Consider the following 12,257-nt stretch of genomic DNA (forward strand, 5'->3'; position numbering starts at 1 on the left):
GAATTATGCTCTACATCCTTCTCCAGCTCTGTCCAGAACCCTCTGTTGTGATCCTGGTCAGAGCCATCAGTGGTGGTAGCCGGGCACCATCTAAAGAGTATATACTTTTTGAAATTATTGATTTCCTATCCTACATGGCTCGTCCAGACAAATCACTTATGGGAACACAATTATAACATCTGTTTTACATGTATCAGTTATATGTGGACATCTGTAGCACAGTCACCTAACTGTATTGTCCTTTTAATTACTATTTGGAACTACTCTGCATTCCGTTATATGGAACAGGTTTTCATTACAATTATCTATAATCAGTAGTATCCCTAAATTAAAATTACAAAAAGTGATTCTCTTAAAGTGATTCCTATGTCCAATTCACACATCCTTTGACCGTGGAGTGGAGATTCACTTCCACCAGGGCTTACGCTCCTCATTCCCTGCCAATTTACAGTCCAGGAAACCAGGAGGAGAGTCAGACAAGAAAAAAGGATATGAGAAACAGAGAGAAGACCAGAAATCACCTCCTTGACACAGCACATCTGTGTGATCTGACCCTGCTTGCCTCATCCAACTTCAGCCCCTGGAACTGTCCACCTTGCTTTCCAGTACAGCCCCAGCCAGTGTTGAACTACTCATAGTTCCCGAGCACACCGTGTTCTTTGGGTTGAGTATAGCGTGTTCGTCAGGTTGAGCATGCCATGTTCTTCAGGTTGACCATACCATACTCTGTGGTGGAACACACCAGAGCCCCTACTTGGAATGCACTGTCCCTGTCTATCTACCCATCGCCCACTCACCTTCACATCAGATGCTATCCGTACTATGAGTATGGTCTGAATTAGCCGGGAAGACTAAGGCATTTCTTTACTTGAGCTTTCTCTACCCATTTGAAGCAGATACGGTTTTCATCTTTCTAACCCTAAAGACTAACATAAAAAACTCATTGTCATCGAGTCAATTCCAACTCACAGCAATCCTACAGGACAGAGTTTCCAAGGAGCAGTTGGTGGATTCGAACTGCTGACCTTTTGGTTAGTAGCCAAGTTCTTTACTACGCGACCAGGGCTCCAAAAGACTAACATAGTGATGTTAAATGAATTCTTATTTAATACTAAATAAATCTCTCACTTCACCCCATCTAGTTACTCACACTACAGGAATCTCTCGCAGTTCTTTTACATGCCATGCTAGTCCCAACCTCTCTGCTTTTTTTTTTTTTTTTTTTTTTGCTATTTATTCAAAAGTTTGAATGTGGCTTGTGAATACCTCCTCATCCTTTGAGGTACAATGTTTCTCAATCATAAACTCACAAGGAAGCCTTTCCTACTGCTCCTGAGCAGAGCTAATCACTTTCCCACTCTGTGTTATCACTGGACCTCATTCTTACTCCTGTCATCTTGCTATACTCGAAATTATTTTCCAGATCTGTCTCTCCCACTTGGAGCACGTTGACAGTGGTGCCCCTGTACCTCCTTGCCACTCTCTGGGCCACGGCCACAAAGAAGAAATCCACGAGTATTTACTGAAAGAAAAATGAATGAGTGGTGATGCTTCCCTCCTGCCTACATTCCCGCCTCCTCCTCTTAGAAGTTCTTGGACAAATCAAAGAGCTAATACCTCCACAAGGTAAAAGACTTGAGAAACAGATGAATAAGAAGAGGTGGCAAAACAACAAGTTACCACAGGAAAAAAAAATCAGAAAACAGGAAACGAAACCAGAAAGGTAGCTTCACTCCTGTATCCTCCTGTGGGGAGTACCTCTACAACATAACTTTAAAATCACCACTGAACCATTTTAAAGTAAAAATAAAACAAAAATAACTTTAGAAACTGAGGTCACATGACTATTCCACTGGGAAAAAACCTTAAAGACTGATAACGCTTATTTTATTTCTGTTTTCTTACAGATTGACCATACTTACTGGTCTTAGAATACATCTGAGACTTCACTCTTTTTTGGCAAAAAATTGAAGAATATAGCACCCACAAAAGGAAAGCAGGGTGTGAAGGGTGACAAAAGACCTCTCCTTTCACCATGGGAGAAAGTGGGAAGCGGTTTTTTCATTGCCCTAATCTTAGCCCCCGTTCGTTGGAAAATACCAAAGAACCACGTCTGAGAAGAATGTTTTTTACTTCAATATTGTAACCAAGATATCTCTTAGATTTTCAAACTTGCAAAATGATTATATATAAAAAATACAAAGCAATGTCTCTTCACTATTTGAAAAGTATTTCAGGGATGTTAATATCAGAGGAATAAATGAATATTGTTAATTTTGTACTCCTCACAGTAACCATTACATGGCATTTAAAAGTTTTCAAACTAAAGATAAAAATGTATCATTAAATAAAAAGTATTAAAATACTATGTGCATAAAATATACAATGCATCCCCTATAATGAGATCATAGTTTTATGTTAAATGTTTTATACAAAATTGAGAGATGCTGCACTTTGTACTGTTACAAGCATAATTCATGCCACCATGTAAAACAAACTTTTTCTATCTATATCTCTTTAACCAAAACAACCAGCTGAACCAAATACTTATTTTATTTGGATACATCTGCAGATATGATGGGTATAATTAATTGTTCAGCTAAAAATGCAATTCCATGGTGCTTTTAATGATTTAGGTATACACAGCTTTAGTTCTCGGAGCAGACTAAAAATAGTGATTTTAATTTATTCCTGCTGCCTACAATTACCCACAACCATGTATTTTTAAATATTTCCAGCCTATAAAAATTACTAATTTTTGCCACTTGTGTTTATCTGCATTTAGACTTTGATTTGGATAAATTAAGCTCTCAAGTGTTCCTTGCTTTATGAAACTCTGCATGTTGTACACTTCAACACAAATAAATGACTTGTACCATTAGAGGTTTAAATAATGTAAAGTATTTCATGCTCAGCCTGAAGCTGGATTCCAATGAAGTTGCTAATGCACGTAATGATTAAGTGTAACTCAAATACTAACTGTGTTGTTGAAAACATGACAGGCAATAATTTGGTCTATTATATTCTGCCATTTAATTGCCTAGTACAGACATTCTCTGACACGTTATGAAGCAATGATTTACAATTATTCAAGCTGCAAAGGTCAGAAAGTGACATTATAATCATCTACATAGAGATCCCTTCTAACGCACAAAAACTAGGTAATGCCACACACACACAAAAAAAGAGTTTTACTGCATTAGTAACTTTCTATTTCAGGATTCTTAAACCGACTAGGAATAAACAGTTCATAAGCATATTAATATACAATTAGAAAATGCCTGGAATCTTTTCATGAATCCAGAGGTGACAAATTTGGAAAATGCCCTTATTCTCTCCTGATCAGGTAAGTTGTATTCAAGTATTTAACTCGAGACATAAGAATCAAGACTGGACATAAAGAAATCACTCAGGAGGATGCAATCCCTAAATCATACATGTTGGGGTCTATACTTCTGGATAATGGCACACAAAGGTTATGTATTCTTTCCTGCCTAGCTTCACAGAAATCAGCCCAACTACTAATTTTCTACTAACTTTTTAAAGAAAGCATAAACAATAACTCAAGTTGATCGATTTTACCCCTCTCATCCTAATGAAAAGATGATATAATCTCCACTTTTTTAGGCACTTATCTCTTTCTATTACTATACCAACATCTTCATTTTGTCAAGTGCAATAGATGATCAACACATGAAAAAGAGAGGGAAAAATAATAAAATTATTTAAAATAACACTTACAAATGGGAAAAGTGAAACAGAGAAAGAGATACAAGAAATGAGACTGAATATCAGAATATTAATGTAAAAGAATGTGCAAGCAATTTTTAAAACCGTAAATCTGAGCAAAAGCAGAATAAAATAGAAGTGGCTCGGGGAGAGGAAGGGGATAAGTTAGTTATTACATGCTAGTGAAAACAATCTAGAGAGGAAAAAATGTACAAATTAAAATCAGCAACAAAAAAAGAAAGAAATTTCAAAAAAGGAGAAGAGAAATAAAAAGGGTAATTAAAAGGAAGAAATACAGTGGTCCACCCATTACTAGTCGCACAATTTAAGTACATCACGAAAAAACACTGTGAACCTCAAGTTTCCATCTGTAAAGTGGGAATAATAAACAATCTCATAAAAGTAATCTCACAGGATAAACAATCTCATAAAGCTATAGAGATCAACAAATGTGATAAATGTTGATTAAATAATTTACTAGTCCACAAAGCACTGCATAAACATAAAATACCATTGTTGAGCCTAGTATATATGTGTATGTATATATATTTACATATAAGCACATAATATTAAAATAAATTTAAAAGAGTTTAGCAAAACACGGTATCTACAATGACTTTTTTAAACCACTGAGATTTTCAAGTTCTTGGCTAGTGAAAAACATAAAGGTAAAAATCATGGATTTAGGTAAAATATGTGTTTGACCTATTTTTAAACATATGTTCCCAACAAAATCGTTAACCTCTATATAGTGATGCTTTCTATGATTTATTTTCTCCCCCACTAAGCCCTATGTCAGATCCATAGCAGATTTTCATGTCAACTACCTGTCAAGTGCTGAAATATAAAAACACGTATATTCTATAGTATTCCTCTTGAGGTCACACTCAGATTTAAGAAAAAAATTATTATGAAACTGTACTATTCAAAAACTGCTCCTCCTAAAAGTGAAAAGTAGGTTCACTGCCTTTTAAATAAAGTTACCTATAACATGTATTGAGGAGCCCTGGTGGCACAGTGGTTAAGTGCTCAGCTGCCAACCTAAAGGTTGGTGGTTCGAACCCACCAGCCACTCCTCAGAAGAAAGCTATGGCAGTCTGCTTCTGTAAAGATTTACAGCCTTGGAAACTCTATGGGGCAGTTCTACTCTGTCGTATAGGGTCACTATGAGTCGGCATCAACTTGATGGCAGTGGGTTTGGCTTAGGTTTGGTTGGTTTTATAACATGTACTCAAAACATGAAGTGCAGGGCAATGTATTTTTTTTAATTTTTACTGTGACATGAGCACATAAACCATGGGTAAGCGAAACTTAAATCCTGAACTCTGAATCCTAGCTATCTTGTAGGAATCAGACATCTAATGCATTCAGCTGCTTATGTCAAACTAACCTAAATCCATGATATATTGTAGCTAAGATATGCTAGTGAGGGGAAAATGATATCTTAAAATTGATCTTTAAGACTCAAGGAAAAAAATCAGCTTAGGGCCAGACAACTTGCATAAAATTTAAAAGGCAGTTTTTGTTAAGGAGGTTGCTAAGGCAAACCCTAAGACTAAGCCTTAACAAAAAACACAAGATACACAGTTAATGAGCACTTAAATCTTCTTACATAAAGATAGTGATATGAAAAAGAAGTCAAATCATTTCAAATAATCTAAAACAGTAAATGAACTCAGTTCACCAAAATGCATTTTGATAATTTCTTCAAGTTCATTGTCTTCATCAATTTCACCATAAAATACTAGCTTTTTTCAAGAAAACCAAGTTACTACAAAAAAAATCACAACACTCTTGAGTAATAATTTCACTTTAAATGTGTGCCTGCCCTACAGTTTCTTATCTATTGTTACTCAATCAGGACTATTTGAAAAATAAATTTCAAATTCTAAAAGACAGAGACTAAGATATTAACTACTATAGAAAAGAAACCACACTGCAGGACCTTCTGTTTGTGACAAAATTAGAGTTAATGTTCCTGAAAGATCACTTCACCTTTTAAAGCATGATTTTTTAAAAGGTAAAATTTATAGCAATTAAAGCTAATGAAGAAATGCAGCATGAGCTGCTTATGTTCAGGAACTAATAGGTCCACTGAGCATTTCTAAGATTATTTAGCCATCAGTGATAATGAATTGACATTGTCAGTGATGTTAATATACCAATGCTCTCTAGTACCACTAATCTCATAGCCAGTCCTTGCATTTTTTTTATGCTTTCTACTTTAATTTTTAACTTACATACAGCCCTGTCACTTTAAAACACAAACTTCGGAACAACCCACGATACTTTTTATTTTACATTAAAGGGTACCCATCTCATTACTGTCATGTTTCTACTACAGAGATGAGTTGGCATTCTTCAGTTTACTGCAATTCTTCAAAACTTTTATCTTCACTGTGATAATATCCACCCTCTTAAAACCATTGTTATGTAACTTTAAAATCATATTTCATTAAAAAAGTAGAGGAAACTATTATTTCATAGATAAAATTCACTGACCACTATAATTCTAAGAGATACAATTTTAGAACCTAGGGTGTTTTTTTAATACACACACACATACACACTCATGCTTGTAGAACTCTATGGCAGCAGTGTAAAATTCAACATACGTATACTTATTTGTAATTCTGTATCTTGCGAATCAAATATATAAACTACTGGTGCAACACTTAGTTGTATGTGCTAAGCAATTAGCTGAGTCAAGTATGCATTGTTCAAACTGTACAATTAAAGCCAATCAATTACGCATTGTTTTTGCTATGTCAGAAACTGTTCTCTAAAAAGGTTTCATCTTTTCTTTCCAGGGTTTTAGTAACTCTAACAAAAATGAATAAATTATTTGTTTCACAGAAATGGGGACAAACCGGCTTACTGCCATCTAACAGCAAATTTTCACTGGAGTCAGGGCCTTCCTCTTTCCTATAACTCACATGGTAAAAACAATAAATGAGGTATCTTTTAAAATTCCAAGGCATAGAGCAATTAAAATGAACCACTTGGCACTTGACCCCTGCAGCTAAAATCAGAAGTAACAAAACTCATTCTGCCACTGAACTTCAGAGGGCTTTCGGGCAAAGGTTCATCTTCATTTACTTTAGCTGCAAGTCAGTGAACCATCAGTCCTCCCAATGAATAAATCACAGGCCACGGTTAATAAAACTGCTTGCAAAGTTATTTGTGAAACTATCTTAAGGGTCAAAAAATGCAACTGGAGCCAGGAATGAAATGTACTGTCCAACAAAAAGCTAAACCTGCTTTTGACTTATAAGATATTTACATGGCAGTGTCAACCAGAAGAATTTTCTACTAAAAAATAAGCTTAATACAACATGTGTGCATTGTATAATTTAATGGAACCTATACTATTTTGTGCATTAGCCATAAGAACTGCAGGTTTCTCAGGTTTCACATGAAGTGTTTTTATATGATGCACTTATGAGTTCATTTCTCTAGCACAGTAACATTAAAATATATTTTTAATCAGAAGTAAGGTATTAAAATCCAACTCTGAAAGTCCAATGAAATACTATATATGTCATGGCATTTTAAAACCTTTTTTTCTGCTAAATTAATTAGTTTTGCATTAAGCGTCTCAGTGCTTCCTATTAAATGCAACACATCTGAGTGACAATTAAATGTTATGAATGATTCTTCACAGGAAATAATCATTAACTAAAAAAAGGAAAACAACATCTTTTGAAATAGTTACACAAAAGCATGACATTATACATTGTGTTTTAAACTTCATCTCTGCAATAATTAGTGACCAGCTGTCTGAAATTAAGTCTTGTGTTTCTTTCCTTATAGAATGTGTCCAATGGAACCCACGAGATTCATTAATGTGATGAAAGTTAAAGCAGGATAGCAGAAGGAAAAAAAAGCATAAGTACGCACTCCTAAGGCTATGTCATATATTTTTTGTGTTTAAGTGGTGATGGCACCTAACAACAACAACAAATGGAATTTACAGTTCTCTCTGGCATGAATGAACATCCTATAATTTAGTCAATTTACAGATTACAGGTTCAAATTGACCTTGTAGCCCATAAAACTGCTCATCTTCAGTACAGGATTAGAAGTGGGAGAAGAATGTCATAACTGTATTTAAGGAATTTACCATAACAATGGAAAAGAGGATATGCACGCATAATTTTAGCCACTCTTACTCATATCAGTTTTGAGTTCTGAAACAATGGATATCCTGCACAGGCTTCCTGGTTCACCACGGCAGAGAGGGCTCCAATTTACTCACCCACAGACGTGACACTTGTACTCCCTCATCCCAAGGTGCCTTTTGACATGGTTTCTGGCATCTCCAAGCTGAGCTGTTGCAAAATGGCATATCTTGCACTTGAATGGTTTTGATCCTAAGTAAAGTTAACATAAAATATGATTTGAATTTGAATAATACATTACTGATAGTTTAAAAAGAAGGCTAAATCTTAAATCATACCTTTAATCTAATTAAGAATTTCTGTCCCCAAAATGGAATACTTGCATTCATTTATCATTTGAATAGATCAGCATTCCATAATTATTCCACCTAGAAGACTTTACTGTTTTGATCCGTGTTCCTAACTTTCAATAACATTTCTGAGATTTAAAGTCGAAAGTGATGCAAATGAGCAGGACTTAGTAGATGAGATGAGCTAAGTAATTTTAAATATTTTTCTTACAGTTCATAAAAATGTATTTTAAAGTCATTCAACATTTAAAATATGACATTTCAAAAACACAAATGCATACAGGGTAGCCGATATTTTAAAAAGTATACTTATCATCCAATAAATTTCTTAGTTTCCTCATATTCCTCTGGCTTTGAATTTATTCACATTAACAATATAATTCCAATATTTATTTCAAAAACAAATAATGAAACATAGAACACACAGTGCCAACAAAAAATTTTTAAACTATTTCATAAGGAAATAAGACTAAATTATACTCATTGTCAGCAATAGATTGTAACTGAAACAGGGTTACTAATAGATAATCAGTATCTACGTTACTGAGAAGCAACACTCCTTTAAGTATAACATGTATATACCATTTTCCAATCTTCTAATCACCTCAGTTCAAAATCAGTACAATATGTTTCCAGATTTTTCATATCACATTTAGTACATATTTGGTGAATTACCTGTTCCAATACAGTTAGACATAATATAAAATATGTGAACATTAATATACAAAAAGAGCTAAAATAAAAAAACCTGCAATAAATCATATTTGTTCAATGAACCTTTGTACAGTGCCCTTGGAAAAAAAAAATCCTCCAAGAATACTTTGTTGAAATTGAAACACTCAGTAAAAAATTTTAGAGTCTTACATTTCAATTTAATTCCAGAAAGCTGACAAAAAAAGTGAAGCATTTAATTTTAATCTTCTCACAGAAATAAAAAAGTCAACAGTGCTAAGCACCGGCAGACAAGGTTGAATATTTCACAGTTCAACGACAACGAAGCCAGATCTCTTAATACTTCCATTTCTACTGTTAGAAGTAGATGTAAAATATATTTAGCACCTGAATGGTTATATCTAGTCAGCTTTATATGTTTAAATGTCAAAAGCAGGTTGAGACTGCTGCTTACAGCAACCACATTCTATCAATCACATTAGAAACTACAGTTTATTTAAATGATTCTGATAAAACTAAGCTTATCGCTACTCTGAAACATTTCGTATCAACACAGAATTCCATAAAGGGACTTTTACAAAGAAAAAAAGTTAGAAGAACCAATTCACCTGTACTTTAAAATGTGTTTAAGATAATAAATTAGGAGATTATTAATTAACAATAATATCAAGAGTCCAAACAAAGAAGATAAAGCTCTCTCAATATCTGTATTACAATTTTAGTTAATGAATCTAAACTATCTAATGGATTTAAGTTTTCATTTTTCTCATACAGCAATTAAATTGTAAATTAGTTCCTCTTTCTGTCACCACAGGTTTCACAAAGGACTGGAGACAGACAGGACCTTTGGTGGCTTCAACTTACTATATATGGCTCCTTTGTGAAAAAACATTAGTTTCTTCAGGTTTTGGTGGCCACTGATACAGTATGTGGACAATACATAAATTAGTTATTCTGTTAACCACTTTCACCTAAAATCACTAAGGCCTTGACTATTTTTCATATCCTACATTCAGAGTAGTAAAATCTTCTTTCTGTGCCATAAAAATTCAAATACTAGCAGACTAAAGGCAATATTGATCTGTATAAGGAAACAAAAAAACTTTCTTTTTTTTAAACTGCTAATATTTCATCAATTTTTAAGCTTGTTATCTGCATTCCAAAATAAATCTAGGCATAGCATTTATAAGGCAAAATTTGTAAAACTACATATTTCTAAATTTGTCTTTCTTTGAGGTATATTTTGATTACTATAAACTTTCAATACTATTTTAAGTCGACCCACTCCTTGGAACAGCATTATCCTCAGTAGGTGTTTTTGTTTTAATTTGGCCTACAGGGCTTTCTAAAAGAGAAAAACTAAAAAGGATCTCTAACTTTCTGGCACCTTATTATTTTATCAAAAGATTTCCAAAGACTTTAAAAGTCTTCACTCAGTCCTACACAGGCACTTCTCAATTATAAATGATTACTAATTGCCATGCATTCATGGAAGTGACCTGAACATTTAAAAAAAAAAAACCTCAGGTCTTAAAGAAATCATGTATACACAGCCCATCATCTAATGCTTCTAAACTAGAGTCTCGATTCTACAGTGCTCCTGAAACATGTGAACATTCATTCACCTGCTCAAGCATTTATTCGTGTGCTCCCAACTATGTGAGGGGCAAGGAGGAGGCAGTGAACAAGGAAGTCCCTGTCCCTACTACACTTGAAGCACTGACTGCTGGATTCTCCCAATAATCTATCCTCAAGCAGACTGACTTCCTGAATTCTCATAGGCTAAGTTATAAACACCCAGAGCCCTAACTAGTGCTAGTCAGTGGAATCTCACACTTCCCATCTCCCAGCCTGGGAGCACGCTCAAATGGCACAGTGATGGGACACTCTGAACATAAAATGGAAGTGGCTTCCAGTCACCTTCTCGCTGAATGCTATCTGCCACCATATACAAAAGAAAAGCTTAAAGCAAAAGAATAATGCAGGACAGACGGAGCCTGGCTTTTCTGCACCACCGACATACTGTGGAAGGGAGAGACACGCTCCCTGGCATACAGACAGAGACACTGGAGAATTCCAGGAGGCCTTCTCCTAAACCCAAACTCATTTATTTCTTAGAGTGTGGCTTTTATCGTGCTAAGGATGGGAAGAAAAGGTTAGATAAAACATATAGTAAATCATAAAATATGAAAACAGGGATTGGAAGAGTAAGCCCTTTTCCAGTTAACCATCAATATCCGTGCCTGCATTACTACTTCATGGGCATAAGCAAAGAATCAGAAAAGCAATTCATTTTAAGGTGTTCCAAGAAAAAAAACTTGGATTAAAACCTGGACAGCAACTTTCCCCAAAAAATGGCTTGCAAAATTGAAGACTGGTACTGTGCACTCAGGCACAGTGTTCTTTTAAAAGCCATTTCAGAGTACAATAAAAATGCACTTGCTGATAAGACCAACACAAGATGTTAAAAAGTATGCTAACTTTTACTAAATGTTACAATCAATGATGTAACTTACATAAGTAGGGTTACTTTGTCACATATTGATAGTTACCTCACTTTCACATCCACATTAACTTGATTTTAAATGCAATTAATACATATAGTCAAGAAAGACTAATGGACTACATTCTGCACTTAACCTGGTGGACATTTTCAAATGGCACAAGTGACCAGTGCAAACCTATTTTGCATTGTAAACGACTAAATAAATCTTAATGGATTAAGAATGATCAGCTATCAACACACAAGGGAAATTAAGTGCTGAAATGCCTACATTGATTATTTTAAATTATTAGCCTCACTCTGTTCTTGAATTTGTATGCTTTTAGTGAGCTTTAACACATTTACAAGACTTATTGACTATAATTACAAGAGAATTCAAGTAATGGACACATCAATTATAAGCAACATGTCTTGACCAGACAGTTGCATAAAGAATTCTAAAAAGAGCTCCATTAGCATCTTCCTCTTAGCTTTATTCAGTTTTATCTACCTTAAGAGGACATATTAAGAAAGTACATATTTTCTGCACACGTGAAGGGGCCTGATTTCTAAAACCGTATCATTTCCGAAAGTGGCCCACAACATGGTGCTGACAGAAGTGTTAATAATGCAAATAAATGAGTGCGTGGACTTATTCCTAAACACTGCCTCTTGTTATGGACTGAACTGTACACCCAAAAATATGTGTTGTAATTCCTAACACCTCTATGCTCGTGATTATAATCCCATTTGGGGAACGGGATGTCTTTGTTATGTTAATGAGGTAGGATTAGTGCAGGGTGTATTTTAAATCAATCTCTTTTGAGATACAAAAGAGAGTTAAACAAGCAAGCTAAGAGCAGAGGTGGGGGAAGAGAGATGCCAAGCCACATAAAGATTGCC

The 12,257-nt window shown here is 34.7% G+C and overlaps 1 protein-coding gene across 2 annotated transcripts in view; it reads right to left on the minus strand.

Moving 5' to 3' along the window:
* Positions 1-12,257, minus strand: part of ZNF407 (zinc finger protein 407) — a 480,440-nt gene that overhangs the window by 427,639 nt on the left and 40,544 nt on the right. For both annotated transcript variants that reach the window (XM_004387311.2, XM_023741561.1), the window contains exon 3: positions 7,988-8,102. In XM_004387311.2, coding sequence (XP_004387368.1) covers positions 7,988-8,102 — 115 coding nt within the window. The remainder of the gene's footprint in view (positions 1-7,987; positions 8,103-12,257) is intronic.

Source organism: Trichechus manatus, unplaced genomic scaffold (assembly GCF_000243295.1).
Source record: "Trichechus manatus latirostris isolate Lorelei unplaced genomic scaffold, TriManLat1.0 scaffold00183, whole genome shotgun sequence".
In the NCBI taxonomy this organism is placed as follows: Eukaryota; Metazoa; Chordata; class Mammalia; order Sirenia; family Trichechidae; genus Trichechus; species Trichechus manatus.